The sequence below is a fragment of the Arvicanthis niloticus genome, chromosome 15, assembly GCF_011762505.2.
Source record: "Arvicanthis niloticus isolate mArvNil1 chromosome 15, mArvNil1.pat.X, whole genome shotgun sequence".
Lineage (NCBI taxonomy): Eukaryota > Metazoa > Chordata > Mammalia > Rodentia > Muridae > Arvicanthis > Arvicanthis niloticus.
In genome coordinates, this window is record NC_047672.1 from 70,953,359 (window position 1) to 70,977,618 (window position 24,260).

At 37.2% G+C, this 24,260-nt stretch overlaps 1 protein-coding gene across 1 annotated transcript in view; it reads right to left on the bottom strand.

Annotated features, from left to right (window-relative positions):
* Positions 1-24,260, bottom strand: part of Phtf2 (putative homeodomain transcription factor 2) — a 110,887-nt gene that overhangs the window by 40,347 nt on the left and 46,280 nt on the right. The window contains 6 exon segments of the mRNA XM_034519109.2: positions 1,405-1,569; positions 2,764-2,929; positions 5,319-5,403; positions 5,405-5,478; positions 6,574-6,643; positions 12,140-12,196. Coding sequence (XP_034375000.1) covers positions 1,405-1,569; positions 2,764-2,929; positions 5,319-5,403; positions 5,405-5,478; positions 6,574-6,643; positions 12,140-12,196 — 617 coding nt within the window.

A 24,260-nucleotide genomic window follows, 5' to 3' on the forward strand; every position in this document is an offset into this window, starting at 1 on the left:
AAGCTCTAAAAGACAGGGTACTGAGATTTCAGAATTCAGCAACACAGCTTCTAAAATTAACATTTCTCCTAGGATCTGTTTGTACCAAATATTTGACATAGTTTCCATTCATATGCTGGCAAACCAAAGCTTAAAGAAAACCACTGAAACTGGTTCATGTTTTAAGTTACTTATCAGTTGTTATAATTAAACAGTCAGCCACAAGGGAGCTGGACACTACAGAAGTAATGACTAGCAGTCCCGGCCATTTTCATGCTATGGACCAAGAAAAGGAAAACTGAAGTCTGGGTCTTATTTGAGTAGAAAAAACAAGTAAATTAAAGTAACCAATCTAAATGTTATCCATAACATAACAGTATCAGGTATAGAAATCAAACCAACCAAATGGCTCCCTGAAAGCTAAATGTATCTCCTTTACTATTTAAACTGCTCATCTGAGAGTCTTGGGAAATATTTAAGAAACAGATTTTGCAATGATTAAGCTTTTGCATCTTATAAAAGAAAATTCTGTACACACACACACACCCTCTCAAACAGAATAGAGTCCAAGTTAAAAGTAGAAATAAAAATACATTATCTTTAAGGAGAAAACAGACAATTGGATTAGGTGCTGACTATCATAATGGTTTTGAAAAAATCACATCTAAAATTATAAACAGTAAAAATAAACACAGGATACATTTGCTTAATGCACAGTAAACTTTATCATAAGGGCACAAATGGATGGATGAAGAACTTGGGAGGTAGCAAAAGCTAGTGATGTCTGCAAAGTAACAGAAGAGTTACTTTAAAAAAAAGAAAAGTTATTTGCAGTATCTCTTTCTTGATTATTTAAATCGGTATCACTAACTCTTAATTGAACTAAGTCTTAATAATATAATACTGAGCTAGGTTTAATCTGAGATAAATATCCTCTCCTATCTGGTCACTATTTATTGGTGGTACAAACAATACAACCCCCAAGAGCAAATGAAGAACTTGAGACTGTAGCACATAGTTTATTCACTGAACTCACCACAGCGCTGATTGCAAATAACTTTAGAAAACTGAAGTAGATGTAAAAGGCAATACAAGTGACAAGCTGTACTAAAGAAAATTCTGATCTATAATAATGATAAAACAATGAACTAATAAATTAACAGAGTAAAATAATAAAAGAAAAATTAAAAAAAAAAATCGAGAAATCTTCACTACTTTGCTTCTATATTCTCATTCCTGTGCAGACAAATGCATTTACACATAATCCCAAATAAACTTCATGCTTTTTCTCCTTAAACTCTAACACTCTGATTATTGAAATAAAATGAATGAGGCTGTAATATTGGAAGTCATTAATATTCATTATCTAGACAAATATCAGAAAAGGCATCTTTATGTTATATAAAACCTTAAGTAAATACAAACCCTGATAAGAAGAAAGCAGCATGCCAAAGATTTCTGAAGACAGTGCCAACACTGTAAGAGGCGCCTGCAGCGTGGCTCTGCACTGCTCCCTCCTGTGTGTTATCTGTGGTACTAGAACCGTCTCCTTCCCTATGGACTTCCAAATGGGCTGCTTTTCTTAATTTCCTTAATCAGAAAACATTAAGAGTGGAAAGTAGTTTAAAATTTTAACAACCATTCACATTCAAAATATGTACAGGACTCAGGAGCTTATTAATAAACAATGAAGTTCAAATGTACTAGACAGACGTGAAGCAGGACAGACGTGAAGCAGGTATTATGGTGCATATTCAAGTGCAATTTGTATAAATACAAGGATATTGTTCCTTGCTCAGATACACACTGGCAGTCAATGCACACACAATTATATGGATCATGCTGGAAAGATACCATTCCTTCCTTATGTGAATATTACTTCTCTGTAGATAAAGGAAGCTTTAGATTGGAGAGAATTATAACCTAAATAAGCAAGATTATTTACCTAATGTTGGTGTTGCCTTTCAAAATTGAGATGGGACTTAAATCTCAACTGTCTCAAACTATAAATACCACAACGTCTTAGCAATAATATCCAAAAGAAATATTGTTCCAAAGCATCTTAAAACAGAAGTGCTTTGTGCACGGGAGCAAGTGAGGAGACGTGCTAGGTTTACTCATTAGCAGGCATTATTATTACACAGCTCCCACTAACAGTTCATAAACAGCCTTTTTTTCTTGGCTGTAGTTTTGCCAAAGAATCTTAGAAACACAGGGTCTTTCTAAGTACTAGAACTCAGTTTATTCCATCTAACATCTATTTCCAGTATTTGTACTGATGGTTAGAAATGAAAAAAAATAAATAAAAGTTACTACAGCAAGAACAAACCTCACAGACATGCGGCACTGAAGTGGGCCATAAACGGATACAGAAACCTGATGACTGGTTCTGGAGTTTACAGTCTTATCTGAAAGAGCTACTTTGTAAAATAACATTATACTCTATGAAGTTAAGAGCACTTAAGAACAATCCCAAGGGCTGTAGAGATGGTTCAGGGTTAGAAGCACTAGCTGCTCTTAAAAAGGACCTAAGTTCAGTTCCCAGCACCCATACCCAGCAGTTCATAACCACATGCAACTCCACCTCCAGGGATCTGATGCCTTCCTGGTCTCTGTGGCCATCTGCATACATAGGCAGGCACACAGACACACACACAGACAGACACACACACACACACACACACACACACACACACACACACACACAAATAAAATAATAAAGGTCAATTTTTTAAAAATCCCATATTCGAATAACAGATGGCTCTACTGTTTGACAAGCAGTACCTTCTTCTTTTCCCGCCTGTGCTTAGCGGAGGTTTGGGCGTTCTTGTTGAAACAATCTGGCAATGCACGGTTCCCAAAAGCAGCATCAGCCAGACTGGCCCAATCACTTCAGTCAGAGGTATGCTATGTGGGCTAGGAGCAGAGCAGAATAACACTATCGCAGCAACTACAAATGGAGAGAGAACAGACACTTAATTATACATCTGTAGTAGTCAAAACTTTCAAAATTGTTCTTAGGTATTTCTTACTAAATTCTTTTCCTAAACTTAAAATGTTTATCCATGTTGCCAGGCATGGTGGGTCACACCTTTAATCCCACCTCAAGAGGCCATAGGCAGCTGATTTGAGTTAAAGGACAAGCTGGTCTACATAGTGAGTTCCAGGTAGGCCAGGAGAACACTGAGATATCGTCTCTCACAAAGCACCACCATTATTACTATACTCCCAATAAGCTCTTTAGACTCTTTTATTATTGCCCACTGCCTAACCACGGTATTTAGTAGTATACTACTGGAACAACACAACACTAAAATACAAATACTCAGCTTTGTAATGAAGATTATGAATTCAAATCTAAGGTCATTTTTGGTTAGGTCACAATAAGAAAAAAATCATACTAATTTCAAGAATATTTATTCTGTTATAAAGAACAAGTAAGTCTTTTAAAAATGTTTAGTAAGGCTACAAAATGCTTGATTGTACTCAAGTTTTTGCAGCCAGGGACAGGACCTCATGTATCTCAGCCCAGCCAGAAACTAAGCAAGATGACCTTGAACTTCCAAGTCTCCAGCCTCCTAACTCCTGACCCCTAACCCCTAAACCTAAAAACCCTAACCCTAACCACCCTAACTACCCTGACCACCCTAACCCTAACAACCCTCATCCTAACCACCCTAACTACCCTAACCACCCTAACCCTAACCACCTTAACAACCCTCACCCTAAACACCCTAACCTTAACCACCCTAACCCTAACAACCCTCACCCTAACCCCCCTAACCACCCTAACCCTAACAACCGTCACCCTAACCATCCTAACTACCCTAACCACCCTAACCCTAACAACCCTAACCCTAACCACCCAAACTACACTAACCCTAACCCTAAAACACTAAACCTAACCCTACCCCAGAGCTAGCTGGCTTCCTACAACCCAAGCAACGTCTCCAACCCGTTATTTAACATTTTGAACATAAATAGGCTTGTACCTATTTCCCAAGAAACTCACTGACCACTTATCACTTAATCAGAACAATACACAGAAGAAAGCTTTTTCCTGACTACATTCCTTAAACTTTCTGGATATAAAACCTTTACAAGCTTATGTCCTGAAACAGGTTTATTTCTTCTACTTCAGGCAAAGATGTAATTGTAGTCTGCCACAATATTAGTAACTCTAGGCATGAGTTTTTGTTTTAAGATACTTACATGGGTTAAAAAAAAAAAGTCAAAAATTGCCCCTTTTCTTTCTTATTGTTATTATTGAGACCAATTCTTGTTAAGTAGCCCAGGGTATCCTAACTCCTGGCAATCCTTGCCCTTCCTAGAATGAGAGCTGCACTCATAATCCACTAGATGTGCTTCAATCAAGCTGAAGGCTCAAGTCCTAGCACCCACATGGACACTTACAGCCATCTCCAGGTCTAGGACATGCAACACCCTCTTCTGACCTCTGCAGAACCAGGTAAACATGTAGTGCACATGCATGCAAGCAAAGCATCCATACACATACATTAATAATTTTTTTAAAAATTGTAAGGACTAGACAGTACTTGATGAAATTTTAGAATTATAGAGAATACATGTTAACAAAAAGACTGCTGGGGAGGTCAGACAACAGATCTGTGGCTATAAAGTCTGAGTGCTTAGCCTTGAACTTTTGGTGACTACATGTTTATGGCAGAAGTAAGGTCAGAGAGACTCAGGTTTTTCAAGTGCCATGTCCATACAGGCAGATGCACTAACTCTGCTAAGTTGCTGTAGATTCTAAATAGGAGTCTGAAAAAGCACTTAAGAGTGGCTGATATAAACAAAAGTTTTAATATAAAATAAGCATGGATCCAATCATACTGGTAGAGACAGAAAATAAGCCGTATTTATGCAGGAAAAATTAACTTGCAGAGTGGTATTAATAATAAATATATAAAAGGATGTGCCAGGCATAATGCCCTCCATGATAATCTTAACTTAGGAAACGAAATCTGTAGCTCAACGTCGGCACACGGTACACGAGGAAGACAGGTCTGTATCTATGCATGATGGATGCAAAAGTCTCTGTCTGCCTTTTACTCTACCTCCCCCTCCATATGGGGTCAGAGAACAACTCTGGGTTATTAGTTTTCCCTCTGCCATGCCACCATACTGGCCCCAGGAATCTAACTCAAGCCCCATTATCTACTGCCTTCAAACATTTTTAATATCTAAATAGTTTATATGTAACATAGCAAATAGCTACTTCATGTACAGTAACAGTACATGTTTGGAACAAAGCCTTAATAATCATTAAAATATATCATCTTCAAAGTTAAAAGCACATATATTTCCATTAATTATACCTTGAAGAAGATAGAGAACAAGAAGCCAGGAGAAGATGACCTTCGATGTTACTTGTAACCACCAGCGGAAGAAAAAAGGAAAAAAATACAACTCGAACAATCCCTTTTCTAGTCAGAGAAGTCCAAGGACTTTCAGGCTTTGCCTTAGCAAATGCAGACCCTGAGGAAAAAAAGTAAACTATAATGGCAGACTCCACTTACTAATCTTTAACTTCCTACAGAATAAATTCAATGTTTGAAAAACAAGAAATGGCATATAATTTTATTCTATTCTATGACTTAGAAATATCTACTATGGGATAGTGGTCATTTTCAAAAGCAATCTTATTCATTCAGATATCATACTAAAAATATACTTTAAAAAAGATTAATAGTTGAAGTAACAGGGTTTCCTCTACATATTTCATTAAAATAGGACTTATTTTAATTCATTAGGAATTATACTTAGTAAAGGGGGTGTGCCCACTGAGTAAAGCCAGGACCAATCAGCAAGTTCTAGGTCAGCAGATATCAACTTGTAGGCCATGTCCCCTTTGGAGTCGTGAAATTATACAGCAGCTACACTGGGTAGTAGAAAAACTACAGTTATGAAGTAGCAATGAAAATAATTTTATGGTCGGGGGTCACTTTAACATGGGGAACTGTATTAAAGGGCCGCAGACAGCATTAGGAAGGTTGAGAACCACTGCTCTAGGCTAAGGAAGAGACACTGCCTCAGTAAGTGATGGTCTAGGAAGACAGCAGAGGTTAACCTCCAGCAGCCACATGTACACATGTATCTTTACTTCCAGCACTCAAGAGGCAGAGGTGGGGACTTTAAAGCCAGCATGATCTACAGTTTAGTTCTACATCAGACAAGGTTACCAGATGCGATCCCATTTTTTTATTGTATCTTTCATTCACTCACTCACTCACTCACTCACTCACTCATTCATTCACTCATTCCTTACTTGTTTGTTTTGTATGCTAGGGTCATAGCCAACTGCCCAGCTGTAATTTAACTTAAATACTAAGTCCTTACAGTTTGCTATGCAAACAGTAACTATTATTCCTTTACAATATTCCTTGAAATTATATCTCAAGGAAGGAAAATCAAGTTGGTGTTTCTATTTTTCTCATGTGTGCTATTCCTGTCCTCATGTACACTAGAATTGCCTTTATTTCTGCATAGATGCATAGCTACACTATTCTGAACTGTCTCTTCAGGACCACTGTGTATCTACCTGCATTACACAGTCACTTATCCAGGACTTACCTCTCACAAGATCAACATCGATGAGGTCTGGCTTCACATGTGCTGTTTTCTTTGGTTTATTCCTTAAGCCCTGCAATATATTAAAAGCAGTATTAGAATTCTAAATATATTGTTTAAATCCAAAATAGCAAAGAGGGAACCAACTTATATAAGGGTTTCAATTTAAACCAAACCCCTGAAGTAACCTATTAACTAAAAAGATACATTAAAGATTTGTTATAAATAAAAAACATTACAGCATTCAAATAAACTTTATTATTTCCCAAAAGAAATGTTTACAGATATGTGTAACATGCAAAGCCTATTTATTATGGGCAGTCAACTTCCAATCAAAGATGTCATACACCAAGCAATATGAGCATACAGCCTGGGCCCTAGATGATTTAGGAGACTGTCGGTATTAGACCAGTAAGAAAGTAGTGAGGTTAAGGGAAGAGTGCTGGGCCCAAAGGCACACCAGATGTGATGTTGGAGGTGCCACTGAGGACAAGACAGGGGTGCAAACTTCTCAGCAGACACTAGCACAGAGGGTCATTACAGCAGAACCCCCAAGAGGATGGACATCTCTCGACTGCCAACTGCTGACCAGAGCATAATGTCATCTCATCGCCTCAGAACTTAAGATACTATGCTCAGGATCAGGGCTGTGAAAAACAGTTGTCATGAACTGAATCAATTTCTGCTATCACTGAAGAGTGGAAGGTAAAACCTAGTGGGGTGAATAAAACTATGGGAAAATAAAGTATCCTAAGTTAAGAACTGGACTAGCTTAGACTAAAATCCCCAGGAACCAAGAGCTGAGAGATGACACAAGGGTTTAAAAGACGGTTAGACTATTGTTCAATTAAGCAAGCGATTGTGCAGTAGACCTTTGGTCTCACTCGGTGACCGTGGCCCTGAAGGGTAAAAACTTTCTGCATATAAAACAAGCAAAGGACACCGTAAATCTGAGTTCTGACATGTCTAAAGCAAAAGTGTACCCTGAATCAAGATGCAATTAGCACTTGAACCCTTCACATGTTCTGCCCATTTCAGGTTAGAAACTACACAAAGATACAAAACAAAGGAGAAAGGCTCTGCATTAACAATATAAGAACAGTATTTTTTTTTTATACAGTTGATCCTCATGTTTTCAAATTCTTTAATTGCGAATTCATTCACTATTTCTTATACTCTAAAATATATATTCTCTGTGGTTTTACCTCATTTGACATGCACAAAGTGCCAACAAGAAACAAAACCAAAAGCCCACAAGTTTGTAAGATCACCTAACATATTCCCAACGGAGGCTCCACAGAGCAGCATGCTGTCTCAGTACTTACTGCTATCAACAACTGTCCTTTACACCAACTACTTAGTGTCATTTTGTCATATTTGTGTGTGTGTGTGCTTGTCAATTCCGTTGTGTAAAAAATCCAAGTACAAGGTTTCAGTGTTGTATAATGTTGCAACTGCATGTACACTGTGGTGTGCCTTCAGAGAAAACATCAGGTAATTTATGCTTAGGCAGGAATTGCAGGTGCTACTAAGGAAATCAGTTGACACACATTAAATAAAGTATCTGTTTGTTTGTAGACTGGTTCTCATGTACCAGGCTAGCCTTGATTCACTACACAGCCAAGGCTGACCTTGAATTCTTGACCCCTGTCCTTGACAATTCCATGCTAGAATTACAGAAGACACCATGATCAGTCAATCATTGGTGTCTTTAAGAGAAAAATACATAAGAGTAAGAGCTGACTAGGTAGTTGGTGGTTCAGTATTCACATTCAGTTTTCCGTGACCATCTAGAAAGTAAGATGATGACGACGGTGATGATGAACTGGATCCATACTTCACGTTCTAATGTTACTAGAGCGCAGTTGAGAATTATACATATTCTCAACATTTTCTAAAGCTGCACATCTGAATACAATTTTAATAATAAAGAACCAGTTTAATTTGTACAAAGTTTATAAAGGGATTTTTATCTTTATTAATATAAAAATGAGGTTACAAATTTTTATTTACTTCTTTTATAATTATTTCTTTACGAATTTGATAATAACCTTACTGTCAATCTGAAGCATCATTTACTACTGTACACCTACAGGTTTTTTCAGTATCATTTTAAAAACTAAATCTCCCTGTAAGGGAAACAGTAAACTGTCTTATTCTTATAGGTAGAAGATTCATCTCCTGGCTTCCATCTTATAATTTGATTTTGAACTAACTACACTGTAGAGCCACAATGCAACTGTCAGCTTCAATAAAAATCACCTTGAGTCTATGTGAGGATGCACGTTTAATCCCAACACTTGATAGGTGAGGCAGGCAGATTTCTCTGAGTTTGAGGCTATCCTGGTCTATATAGTGAGTTATAGGCCAGCTAGGGGTACAGAGTGAGACCACATCTCAAAAATAAAAATAAATAAACCATCACCCTTTAAATTCTATCAAGGACACTAATACTAGTTTAATTCCAGACCTTATATCCCTCTATAAATGACTTCATAAACGTTTTGTTGAGGCTTTGAACTGGACACAGTTATAGGCATCATGTGATGTTTATTGCATAACGTTTAAATCATGGTAAACAGGCTTGTCACTTATTTATGATGAGAATATCCAAATCCTTTCATCTAGAATTAAAATATACAGTACATTGCTGTTATTGATAGTCAAGATATTGTGCAGCAGCATACTTGAATGTCAATGTATTTTCCTTCTTTCTCTCCCTGCCTCCTAATATCCACCACTGTACTTTCAACTTCCAGGTCACCAACATTTTAGGTACATGTGTGATGAGCCTGTGCAGTTCTTCTTGTTCTGTGGCTGGCTTATTTCACATAACAATGAGCTCTCTAGTGGTTTGAATATGAATGGCCCCCATAGGCTCATTAATCTTTATGTATGGTCTGCCATTAGTGGGATCGTTTGGGAAAAATTAGGAGGTATGACTTGTTGGAGTAGGTGAGGCTTGTTGGAGCAGGTGCCACTCTGAGGTTTCAAAAGCCCAAACTCGGCCCAGTCTCCCTTTCTGTGTGACTGCTGCCGTCAGAGGAGGATATAAGCTGAGCTACAGGTAGAGCACGCCATGCCTCCCTACTTCCTGCCATGACGATCATGGACTAACCCTTGAAAACTGTAAAAAAAAAAAAAAAAAAAGCCCCCAATTAAATGATTCCTTTTTAAAGTTGCCTTGTGTTTTCATCACACAGCAATAGAACAGAAACTAAAACTAGCTCCAACTGAATTAATATGCTTACAAATTATAAGATTTAATTCTGTCTTACGGCTGAATAAATATTCCATTATACAGGTGAAACATCACTAATTGTTGGAGACTTAGATTTCCATTTCCTAACTATTATGAATAGTGCAGTAATAAGAATGTAGATTTGGATACTTCCTTGATATATTGACTTTATTCCTCCAGACTTATAACCTTGAATAGTTGCTGGATAATAGGGTAGTTTTACTTTGAATTTTCTGTACTGGCTATTCTAATTTACACTGCTATAGTTATAGTGGGCAATGGGGTTCTAGTCTCTCCACAATCTTCTCAGCACTTTTTTTTTGTTGTTGTTGTTGAGAAACTGTAGCTCTGTAACTTCTTATTCATTTGCCTATTCCAGCTCTTCTTCTCTACTTTCTCTCTTCCTCTTCCTCCTACTCCTCTTTGTTTTCAATATTGATCTTAATTTTGTATGCATGGGTGTTTCTCCTGCATGTATGTCTGTGTGCATGTACTTGCAATGCCCTTGGAAGCCAGAAGAGTACAACCCCTGGAACTGGAGTGTGCTGGGAAGCACACCTGAGCACTGTGGAAGAACAGCCAGATCTGTTAAATGCTAAGCCATCTCTCAGGCTCCTTCACTTTTAGCAATTCTTGACACATCATCAGATTGCTTGTTAACAGAATTCCTATTTTTACTTCTTTCTTCTCATACTCATTAAATACTGGTATTTTTCAATGTTCTGGTTTTGGCCATTTCGTTCATCATTCAATGAAAGTCTACTTACTTACATATAGACTCTATCTATATAATATGTAAAATGCCTAATTAATATACACATAATACCTAATATGTACCACAGCATATCCATTCCTATACATACACAAAGGTTACATACCTAGGACTCCCAAGATCTGACTGGCTATTTCCAAAACAATTTTAAATCTCTCTTCCAATATTTCCTATCATATCTATCACTGCCTTAAGGAATTTATAAAAATGTAATTTTAATTTTCTGCTTAAAATCCTTGCATGTCTTCCCAACTGTTACAAACTTATGCTTATGGCTTGAGTAAAGTCTCAAAGCCTTCACATGCTGACTTAGATTTTCCTTTCCTGTTTTACTACTCATCACCTTCCTCGTCTTCCTCAATCCAATTGCCAAGACACATTCTCAAGGGTTCCTTCCTCAGTGTCCTCTCCCTCTCTTCCTTCCTGGATATTTTCATATGCCCTTCATCTGTCTGGTATGACTTCCCTATTTTACTGTCCAGAATGTGTCAAACTCCTTTAACAAGCTGTTTTGTCTACAAAAGCTTCCCTAACCTCTTCCTACATTTTCCTCCTGAATTACCCTGTAAAGACTGAACACAGGCCTGTCTCTCCGGTGATCTTTATCTTATCTGTAATAACACACTGGACTAAAACTATAGCTTATTTATCTTTCTGTCCTCATGACCTTTAGTCTTATTTTAAAATGTTAGAACTTTGCTAAATGAATGTATTAATTCTTTATAAAAACTTGAAGATTAAAATTATTAAATATTGAAGATTTATTTCCTCTTTCATAGATGATGCAGTCTGAACAGTAAGAAATCTTTTGAGCAGATTTTTAAGTAACTATAGGCATCAGTTTTTAATTTAATATTTCTACAGAAAATAGCAAGTGATTATAGTAACATTCTCTGGGCCCAAATTACACTTAGCTCATGCAAGAACATAATGATTAGTATCTAAGCAAATGAAAATATGTAAAATTTATTATCAGAGAACACTGAGAAACAACAAATTTAGTTTTAAAATTGTTTTTCATGCTATTAAGTGAGGCTATGAGAATATCCTATCAGAATAAGACCAGTAATCACATGGTCCAGAGGAAAATGCCTACTATAAAAGCAGGAGTTAATATTCTATTTTTCTAAATTCCTTTTGAAATTCAGCAACTCTTTTTGCACCCAAGTCACTCTGTTAGTAGCATCAAAAAGCAGACTCCTATTAAGCACAGCAGCGCTTGCAGAATCACTCGGGTGGTGGACATCCTGAAACACTTACCAGTTTAACAAACTGTACAGAGCAATGACAGCATCAGAGAGAGGAAAAGCAAACTAGAAGTACAAGGTGACAAGTGAAAGGGGGAAAGCTGGCAAAAACATGATCATTAGAAAGGACAGTAAAAAGAAGGGAAGGTGTACAGAGTAAAACAAAGTAAAAGATAGGACTAGGAAATCACAGGTTTATCTCTTAGAAGGACAGATAAAATATTAACTAATATAGTAAACACAAACGGAATGGCAAAGTGACAGAAAATTTAGAGAACTGTTTCAGAATAAACAAAACAAAGCCGGTACCTTGATTTCTCTTTGTTCAACAGACTTTTCCCATATTTGTTGATCATAGGCTCCAATCTATGAAGAAAGATAAGACTGTTAAATGTGCATTGCTGGCACCAGGTCTTCAGAGCTGCTCAGGGTTTGTTAAACACACACATACGTGGCTCAGCCACAGATGTCAGAGGTCAATGCTGCGCTGCAGTGTGAGGTTCTCAGTGAGCTGCCTACAGAATGAGCAGGATTAGCATCCGCTTTGCAGCTTGTTAGAGAATGAAAAGTTCAGTAGCATTACTGGATCTGAAGCGTGAAGGTGAGTTTAAACCTAAAAGAATAGTCCAGTGTGAAAACACTGCCCTAAGGAGTCCTTCAGTTTAAATAGATAAAAGGACCACAGTGCTAGTGCAGTCGAGAAGAAACACAAAATCTCCCAAATGACAAATTCATAACATCCAGATCACAATGCTGTTTCTTTCTCAGACAGGTCTCACTCTGTAGCCTGGCTGGACTCACACTCATGGCAGCCTCCTAGCACGGCACCCTGAGTCATGAGAGTACAGATGTGAGCCACCACGCCAGTTTAAGTCAGTAAATAAACTGAGGAAATAGGGAAAAAGACAGAGGAAGAAACAAGAAGCAAAATACTGTTCCTATTGGACTGGAGAATTGTTTGACTCAGTTTTGACCAGGGCAGGACGACCAGTCATTCTTTGTTGTTCTTCAGTTATTTGCTTTATCTCACTGTCTTTAGTTTCTACTTAGTTCCTTGTATCCAAACAAAACAAAATGCTAAACTGGTCATAAATGCAGACAAAACGCTTCATACAGATAAAACAAAATAGTACACCCAACCATTCCAACACATCAAGTATTTTGGTGAAACAATAACCCAAACTACTAAAGAGTTACATAGTTTACATGTTTACATACATGTTTAAATTATTGTTTTCTAAATGCTGCTTTCATATGCCTAAGTTCTCTTTTAAAGAACACTGTTTTATTGCAAGGCGGTTCAAGTGCACAGACACAGAAATACGTTTGCCACAACCCTAAGATCTGGGGAAATAAGGCCAGTGTCTATGCAAATGTCTTCACTACTCAGCATAACTTAGGACACCACCACCACCAGCCACAGGCTCTGTATAAAGCAGTGTATAAAGTGGGTGGCTTCTGAAGACTGAGGTACTTTATACTGAGATATTCTTGTAAAAGCAACATGAAAAGATTGGTAGGAGGGTATTCCTATATAAACTCATAGGATAAAATGGGTTGTTTGACTGGAGAACTCATTCCATGATTGATGGGAGAGAGTAAAGGCACTTTCCACTATAATACGATGCCTTATGGAGTCTTAGGACCATGGATCAATAACAAATTGCAGAGCTGAACAGCCAACATAAAAAAACAACTTGACAGGCTTCTTGGTTTCTATTTTACCACTTACACAGAAACACCTGGAAAGTTTCACTAAGTCAACAAACGTAATAGCTTCCTTTTGTATTTCTGCTATATAAAAATTAAATGGCATGGTCAGTTCAACTACAGTTCTCCACCAAAAATCAGGGAGACACTAACGACATCATTGTTTTATGTAATACAAACCTAAAAACAACTCAACGGCAATATTCCCTGGGTAGAACAGGAATCTTATACAGACAGCACATCTTCAACTAGAAAACCTTAGTATTTCTTACTCTATAATCTCATCTGCTTCGTCACTGTTCCCCTTTGCATCCCTCTGTCCTCCAATGTGTGTGATTTGGAGCAGACAATATAAATAGAAATAAGGCTGTGTTTTGCTAATATCAATAAGGAACTGTTAAATGCTGTTATAAGTGATGGTGTTTCACGGAGGGAACACATTACTTTACATTATGAAAGCTTCTGGAAATTCACATTTGTAACCATTTTGTCCAGTGTCTAAGACAGTAAGCAACTTTATCAACACTCTTGTCATTGTTCTAGAGGTATCCGAATGCAGTAGGCTGGGCTGGGTTTATTGAACCAGAGCGCATCTACTGCTGGTCTTCTCACTCCTAGGGACCACACAAGCATTCTGTCCTCTACAACTCATCTTTATCCACAGCTTCATCCCTCCAACAACAGGTCTAGTAATGCTCTCTCTTGCTCTACTCCTCATAGTGACATCAAAGACAACTCTATATTTCATCCTCCAAATCTGAAATCCCAATCCCTGTGAATGTCAGCATTCCTGGAAGTGTAGAGACATCCAAGGAAGTGTTCTTCATGTCTACTGCATAGTCACTAACAAGAATCCAAACCCTTCTGCTATGATTCAAGTTTGGTAGCTTTCTACACACAATATAAACAAAATCAAAGGGACAATATGAAGAAGGCAAAGAGGAAGAGGAGGGAAGACTGGGAATGCAAAAGATAAAAAAGAAGACCAGAGAGTACAGAGATAAAGGCTGCCTTTATTTACGGAACTGTATGGACCAGCTCTGGCTCCTAAGGAACAATTGGAAATAATCGATAGTATCAGATACACATCTGTTAAAATAATTAGGTGATAAAACAATAAAACAGGCAGCACTTACACCTTCTAGGTAAGTGGTTCTGAGAAACAAACTGAAAAGCTACTTTTAGGGGCTAAATTACTTTTAAGGTCATTATGTTCAGAAGATCAGCAGCTTGGGGATCAAAAGGCTAAAGAGACAGCAGCAGCAATCTTGCCAAAGGTAGCTGTCCACTGTGTATGGTACTGGGTTCTAGATAACATAAAAGACTAAAAGCCCATGAAATGTACTTAAGAAAAGTGAAAGGAATCCTGGATTTACAACTTTTATCACTTAATTCCTTTAATAAACAGACTACTAAACTGTCACACACTAAAAACCTTTCCCCCAATACTACTTGAGAAACAAGTCTTTAATTCCTGTAAGTACCAAACATTTTATCTATCTCTATATGTATGTAAAATCCCTCCTTGGCTTGATCCCCTTGACAAGTATCAGATGATTACATATCTCCCTTTGTTTGTAAGAATGTATCAGTTAAATGCATGACAAGAATATCTGAAAGCCAAGTAAAAAAATTCAAGAATGTCTTGAGGGGCTGGAGAGATGGCTTACTGCCACACAACCAGAAATCAACTCCTAGGTTCCTAAACTGCAGCTTGTACTGCCATAATGATCTATCTGTAAATTTAATAAAAAGGAAAGTCAGGGAGTTGTACTTCTACTCACGTTTGTAAGGCACACAGTGAAAACACTTAATGGACACTTAAACCAGGGACCTGCAGATAAATCTCCCAGAATTAACATGATCTAGGTATTCTGGCTTTTAAACAATATTTAGCTTCTAAGTAAAGGTTCCAAAGCTCTGAAAATCATAAAGTTTTTCACAATATTTTATTTGTATCTGCTGCCTCTCAGACAAATCTAAATACTGAGTTGTGTTTCCCTTTACCAAAGGAATCAATACTTGTATGTCAGACACTCAGGTGACTTCGGTGAGGAGGACTAAAAGAAGAGGTTTAATCATGTGGCATCATTGACTGAGAATGATAATGAAGTCAGATCAAAAGGTGTGGTCTGAGGAACTCATACCTTTGCAGGCTCTAACCTGTGAGTGAGTAGTAATTTCCATGACTGTTTTTAATCAAATCCTAACTCTTGACTCAATTTTTCTTTAAAATTAAAAAAAAAAAACAAACAAACAACCAAACAAAAAACAGGAATCCTATGTTTTCAACACAGTTGTTATAGAAATATCCCCTTAGGCTTAGTATGTAAAAGCACTTGCTGCCAAGTTTGAAGACCTGAGTTTCAGTCCTCTAACCCACATGCTGGAAAGAGAGATGTGACTCCCACAAACTGTTCTCTGACCCACACAAACGTGTGGTAGTACATATATGCTCCCCCTGTAAATAAATACATCAATTTAAATTTTTTTAAATATTCCACTATAATCCCAGTAGTATATGGAAGGTAATGAAAGAAAGTAAGTATTAAGATACAGAATAATTGTGGAAATCATTCAAAGCTGTGTAATAAATATTAACTCCATATCTTGTAAATGTCTATGATTTAAGTACTATTTACTGTTTTAATCAATCACACCAGGATTGTACCATAACAAAAGGTACTACTACTAGAGAAAAGTAAAGTTGGTTAACTAGAGTGCAAATAAAACTTTTAAAAGGATCCTGAAATCCTTTGGTATGAAGAACATGACTTTTTCTTAGGGCAGCAAAATTCCTCATCAGTTAAGGTCATCTGTCAACCAAGCCTAACAACCTGAGTTTAACTTCCCTAACCCACAGGGAAAGAACTGAAGCAACTCCTTAAAGTTATCTTCTGACCTACACACATGCACACACACCTACATGAAAGCTTACACTCACACAAAATAAAAGTTGGGGATTGGCAAATTCTAATCACTAGCTAATAACACTTGATTAACTACTGTTTCCATTCATCCTAAGTTAATTATAACCAATAAAAATCTTCCCACAATCATTCAAAAACACGCCCATCCCAGCACTAACCCTAAGAATAGTATCATACACACACAAACACACACACTCAACCACACACACACGTCGTTTTTTAAAAATAAGATACATAGAAACATTGGATAAGAATTTTTTAAAATATTAAACATTTAAATAAATAAAATGCTATAGGTCATATAAACAATCTATTCACAAATTATGACCATGTTTCTAAAGCTTAGAAAGGACCAGTTAATGATATGGTGAAACACTAATTCAAATTTTTTTTAAAGATTTATTTATCTTACATATGGGAGTACACTGTCACAGTCTTCAGACACACCAGAAGAGGGCATTAGATCCCATTACAGATGGTTGTGAACCACCATGTGGTTGCTGAGAATTCAACTCAAAACCTCTGGAAGAGGAGTCAGTGCTTTAAACCGCTGAACCATCTCTCCAGCCCAAATTTTGAAAAATAAGCTTTGAAGAATATTCTTTAATATAATGAAGAAAAATAATTACTGGAGAATTTGGCTCTAAGGAGTCAAGTGTTATAGAAAAAATATTGTTGAGGTTTGGTCATGCTTTGTATTGTAATGCTAAGTGTGGGCCCCCAAGACCTGGAGTCTGCACATAGATCCAAGTGACTCTACGTGACCTTGCCCCCAAGTTATTTCTGACTGACAATCAAAGATGCCCACAGTCAATAGCTGGGCAGAAGAGACGGTGGGGTTTAGGATTCCCCGGCTTGGGGCTGGAGAGTCAGGAGAAGGAGAACAAGGCAAATGGAAAAGGACCATGGTCTAGATGAGTTCAAGAGAACATGGTCCTGAGGGCTGGCCAATTGGAGTTCAGAACAGCCCAGAATGAAACATAGTAAGAAATAACTTAAGGTTATAGATAGGAAAGTAGATTCTAACAGCATAAAGGGTAGGTATCTGCCCAACTCTTTTAAGCTTAATTAACTCTTTTAACTCATTAAGGCTTAATGTAAATATGAAGGTTATGCGTGTCTTTTATCCAGGAACTGAATGTTCAAAAAAGAACCAAGAATAAACATTGTGAGTGAGGGAACATGAACACATTTGTGAGTAAAACAGACCTTGAGATGCAGAAGAACAAACATGGGATTGATGGCTTGAGTACTGGGACTCCACACACAATTTAAAAAAAAAAAAAAAACAGTTAGGAAAGGACAACTAGAAATTATAACCCAAATTCAAGAGATGAAAATGTAGAAAGTCTGGAACTCAGTAGCAAAAACTGTGTTTGTGTGTTATATTGTCTATTTGATCATTTCTAGAGAAACAGAGTAATGTGAAGAAACCAAGAACAAACAAATAAATATTCAAATTTAAAAAATACTCAAAGTAAAGAGTCTTATTAGAAACCAGAAATGTAAGTATTTGATGGCAGGATGTGAATATACGTACAAATTCCACTGCTGACACTGGGGCATTAAGCCCCCTGCCATCGAATACCCTACAATATGCTTGCTGCTACATACTTATGATACATAAACTGTTCAATCTTTATTAATATCTTCCCCCCTCCCTCTCACCACCCCCGTACTTCTCCTGGACAATTCGTTACTAGAACAATTGGATGAAACAAGGTTATGGGACCTACAACCAGGTTGCCAGATCTAGTGCTTAGCCAGACACAGGGGGAAGGCGGTCAGGCATGGGCTATCCATGGGATGTGAAAGGAGACCCTGTACTGAGGGCTGTCAGCTGTCAGCTTGAGCAGGAAGATAAGGTGCTGGTAAACCAGCACAGATGGAGGTTCATGCAGGGCATGGGGGGCATGTAAGGGCGACAAAGGGCAAGAGAAGTGCAGCAACCAGCCCTGACTACAGCAAAGACGTATCAGCACAGAGTGGAAATGGCCAGAAGGGAGACTGGCAGAACACATGGTACCAATGTCCCCAGTGCCTGCAATGCTTCTGACTGTACACAAATCTACCTTGAGGATTATTAAAGAAATAACTATGGTTTTTAGAGGCCTAGAGACACAGCTCAGTAGTAAAGTACTTGCTTGGTTTGCACGAGGCCTTGGGTTCAATCCCTAGTAAAACACACACACACACTTTTATAAGTTATTTAGTAAAGTATTTTAGTGTATTACATTAAAATAAAAATATTTATTTTTTAAATCTTAAATTTGTCTGGAAAAGGTCATGGTATTAACAGTAGGGCAATTATATGATTTTGGGTTTTATGGGTTTTTCTTTATTTGTTTGCTTTTGCTTTGGTTTTTTTTTTTTTTTTTTTTTTTTTTTTTTTTTGGAGTCAGGGTCTCTTTGGCTAGCCTTGAACTCATAGAGACCCACATGCCCAATAGAAATTGACTTCAATTTTTCTTCTACTTTCTGCATTTTCCATTTTCCTATTACAGACATGTATTACTTTTCTGATTGTGATAAAATATTTAGGAAAAATCAAGAGAAAACAATAATTCATATTCTCAAGAACAAAGAGAACATCAGGTTAGGACTAACTAGAGTGGTTTTTAATACAATCTTATATGAAGACTGAGTAGAAAGAACCATGCAATGGAAAAAGCAGCTACAAATGCTTGTTAATAAGTCTCTGGTGGAAAGCATTTGGAGTTTTGGTCAGTTTTTTTGAGAAACATTTAGCTAAAAAAATCTTAACAAAATGGTCCAAAATTTAAATCCCACAGACACACACACACATATAGAACATTTCAAAACAGAAAAAATCTGAAGAACACACTAACACATGCCGTTTGCACAAGAAAATACCAGTATTCCGGGTAAGATTCTTGAAGAAGAAAAGACTCAGCTGGCTCACATGGGACCAGATGGAAGCAAAGGGAAGAGAGCCTGACAGACAGATATTAGGTGGGAATGGGAGACCGCCAGGCACTGAGAAAGCCAGAGAAAACCTTGCTAACTCCACAACAAACAATGGTTGCCACCTGGAAGGCAAAAATAGCCATGTATGACCTTCCCACCAGTCCACTCTCAAGGTAGTGACATGTTACACTGTGTCATTTCGAGTCCCATATTAACTCTCTAATAAAAAGCCAACAACTTTAATATGTAAGGTCTTGATGAATTAAATTTTAAAAGCATGCACCTAAGTTCTCCATACCTATCCCTTGTACACTTAGGGAGAATCAGATCACACAGCACACAGGCTTGAAGCTCTGCTATGCTCTCAAGTGACCCCTACTCCAGGTCCATGCTATTTGATCCAGCATATTCCCCTCTCCCACCCAAGGCCAGACATCCAACTCCAACTGAGCCAAGCAGGTTGTTGCTTCCTAAAAAAAGTCAAAGAAAAATATGACTAACAAAAAGAAACAAAATTATTATTATAAGCTCAAAAGAAATGTTTGTATACACTGCTATGAAGACTGTAACTAGGCCAGGCCAGCCTTTCCTTCTGACATCTAGGCTGTCGGTGGTTGGCAGTTCACATGTGCGAGGAGAAGCAGAAGCAGGGTGCAGCAGTGTTGTTTCCTGGTCCAACTTTAAAGAGAGCATTGCTGGTAATGGAAACCAACACCACCCTGCATAATTTACAAGAACTGTTTACTTTCTAGCTTGCTGGGACACAGAGTATGTTCTCAGTGGGTTTATTAAAGTACCGTCTGATTAATAATTTTTCCTATGAAGTCATCTGAGCAAAGATAATTTAAGGTCTACTTTCCTATTTAAACTAACCTTGGATCATGAATTGTGAAGACTCTACTAGTGAGAACAGAAAGATTTAGTATTCTACTAACAATAAAAAAGTAGTGCAAATACATCTTTCTTATCAAACAGGGAGGTCCAAAGTCAACATATAAGTTCTAACCAATATACCATATTAATTCTTAAAAGTTTTTAAAGCCAAATCAACACCAGTCAATTGCTGATTGTTTAGATTTTTGATGTTATTTCAATTATCATAGAGTAGAAATTATTTATAACTATTAAATAATTTTTAAAAGCTATATATTACTTAAAAATAAACTTTGGTCTTAAAATCTAAGAGATGACTTTCTTTAGCTCTAACTAAGTAAAATACACTAAAAGACCAAATACAAACTTTATTTCATCACCAAATAGTGTTGCTCATATTTTTTATAACAAATGCATGGGGGGAATTTCCAAAACCCATGAATTTTATTACTTTACCTAGTGTAAGAGGAAGCACTCAAAGGCCTAGAGAGATGGCTCAGTGGTTAAGAAGAACACTGACTGCTCTTTCAGAGGTTCTGAGTTCAATTCCCAGCAATTACATGGTGGCTCATAAGCTTCTGTAATGGGACCTGATGCCCTCTTCTGGTGTGTCTGAAGACAGCTACAGTGTACTCATATACAGAAAAAGCATTCATAAAAATTAATGAAAATTCTCTAAGCTTTGCACAGTTAAAAACATTAATCCAAATGACCTATTGGTAAATAACAACACTTCTAATAGAGTCAACAAAACAGACATGTACCACTCACTGACCTTTGGTTAACAAAGTACTGCATTATGACCACACATGTCAATATGGCTCATATTGAGCCACCTATGAGGCATTATACTGAGACCAAAACATCCCTGACATCTACTGACCTTAGGGCCATCCTAGAAAAACACTTCTCTCTTGTGTTTCTGGTGAAACTGACCCATAAAAACCTAGTGCACCACATCTGTGGAAAAGAAAGGGACATGCAACTACAGATAGACAGCACTTACTGCCTGAGAAGTCACAAGACTGTTACTATGTTTACTAAGTATTGATTCACCTCTATTGCAAGACAGTGCATCAGGTTACCCGGGAGAAGCCTCGTACATCTCACATATACAACTCCAGCTACACTGAGAAGCCACAGTGAATGATCTACATCATCTGTTTCATATAGGAACACTCAGATGGTAACAAAAGAACACATTTCCAAGAAAGTAGCCCTGCCGCTAACAAAAATGACAGTATGTTTCATTTAAAAGTACTGCTAGGCTGATGAGATGCCCTGCAAGCCTGCTAACCTGAGCTCCATCCCTGGAACTGACTGAAGAAGGCAGGCCTGTACTCTCTGACAAAAGCTGTCCTCCATGGCATGCATACACCTGCACTCATACACATTAAGAGTAAGAAAAGAGAATAAAATTTGCAAAAACTTAAGCTAAGCGCATTAATAAAGAATAACTACTGCTACTATTTATTTAAGCATCTGCAACTTCTTGATAGCAGTCCAAGTAGGGAAAGAGCCACAAAGGACAAATTTAATGCCACTTTTTACAACCATAGCCAGGTAAACCGAAAGTACAAATGTGCACCTTAGGTTGTAGAGTCACTCTGTAAGGAGGTTACAGATACTACAGCTCAGAGTAGCTAGGTTTGCGGTCTCACCATCTCTGTATTCACATGACTGGACACGGCTAGGCTTCTTGGAGCCTGACTTTCCTGATTATAAAATCAGTATAAGGGCAGTAAATCCTTCCACGGCATTCTTGTGATGACTAAATGTGTGTAACATACTTGAGGCATCATGGAGCACAGAGGTAAGTGTTCAGTAAGTGCTGCCAGCTACTAAGTCAACAACAGTCATAAGCAGCACTATGCTGGAATAAAAACATACAATTTTAATCCAATGATACAAAAACTGAAAAAGTGTTATTCTGGTGGAGCGCAGTTACACAGAATCTCTGCAGTTGGACATGGTAGTATTTCACCTAAGGCTAGACATAACTTAATGCAAGACACTAAAAACTGTGACAACTACTTCCACAGTGACACTTAATCCTTGAAGCAGAAGACGTTACATTTAAATCCAAAGAGACCATGGTTTTTGTGTTTTACTTTCATTTCTGTTTGACATTTAAATTACTAAGATTCAGAGTATAAGAAGGACCTATCTCTCTATGCAATTAGAATCCTAATTGTTCATACAAAAATAAAAAGTAATATATATTATAGTTTTGGGGAGTGTGATGATTGATACAGTGATCACGTAATTATTTTTCCTTTGGTATATGCCAGTAAAAAACTACTTATGCATATTCATGTTCTCAGAAAATGTGCTAGAATGTTCCGTCCCCTACCGCCAAAAGGGGAATTAAAAAAAAAAACAAAAACAAAAAAACAGCAAATTCTAAACTCATTTTGTTCTTCCTTTAAAGATTAGGACACAAATGACCAAGGGCCACAAACTTTCAAGCCAGAATTTGGACTCCATTTATAAGCATGACTGACAATCACTTGCCAAGACATCCACTATATTTGTATTAGGATAAAAACATGTAATTTTACTTCAACACTGTGATCTCAAAATTCCAGCAGGACTATTTTGACCAGTTTACCTAGAATCTCTGCAGTTAGACATGGTGATATGTTACACAAGACCAGACATAACGGAGGTGTCTCCTATATGCAAAATTTTTGAAGTTCAAATTTTAAGAACTTTATATATGTTGTTTTAAGTAAATACTACTATATATAATAGTTATATAGCCTAGCCAATTTCTCTATATTAACATCTATTTTCTCAACTGCAGAAAGCCATCATTTATAGGATATAATGCTTAATTATTTCAAGTCATTTGGAAAGCTTAACCTATAAGTATCTAAGTTACTAGGACAGTATGAAAATAATAATGTCCTTTGTTGTACATCAGAGAGGAAGTGGTACCACGCAGTTCTTTGAATACATAGAGGAGGCAGCCTCATAAGAGTTGAAACATCCTAGAAACTATTCTATTTTACTTGCGTCTCCCTAGGATACCCAAAATATGTAGCCCTATGTATGCAGGAGATATTTCATTTAAGTATTTATGTGATTTTATTTTCAAAATTTTGTCTGAAACAGGACCACTTTTTATGAACTGTTTAAATGAGACATACAACTTTTATGTTCCTCAAAGTCTCCTGTGCTGGAAGCTTAGTCCCTAGTGTGGCAACCAAGTATTGGAACCTTTGAGAAGTAGGGCCTAGTAGGTGGTAATGCGATCCCAATGCCTTCAAAAGGGACTAACTTAGTTAGTAGACAATCCCCAGGAGAGCAGAGTATTACAAATAGCAAGGCTGGCTCCTGAATCTTGGGCTTCTTGTCTTGCTAAATTATTCCACTTCCCAGTCCTCCTACCAAGAGCCCATCAGTCAGGCCGTGATGTAGCTAGCTAGACAACCTTACCAGAAATGAGTGATGCCAATGTTGTTGTGTTCTTGCCTTTAAAGAACTGTGCACTCAATAAGCTTCTTTTCAATATACATTGTTGAGTCTTAGGTATTTTGTGTAGAAATTAAAACATAGACAGATACCACAAAACATATGTTTGTTTGTTTATTTATTTAAGTATACAATACAAAGTATACACCTCCACAGCTCTTAGTAAGTTTGTAACCTGTAAGTACAACCATCTCCACATTCTAATGCAGAACATTTTCATTACCAGAAAAAGAAATCTCATATTTACTTATTTCTACCTCTAGCACAGACCACTGGTTATTTCTGGTCTATAAACTTACGTATTTGCCTCTCACTTGTGTTTCCTATTAGATATAAAATTGTACAACATAGGGTCTCAGTATATCTTGAGATTCATTCATGTTGTAACATGTTGAATACTTTGTTCTTTTGTATTGTCATCACAAACTGCTGCTTTGCAACGAGTTGTCACCTCTAAAACTAGTAACAATAGCAGTTTATAGCAGAAAACATTTCAAATTATTTGTTTAGAT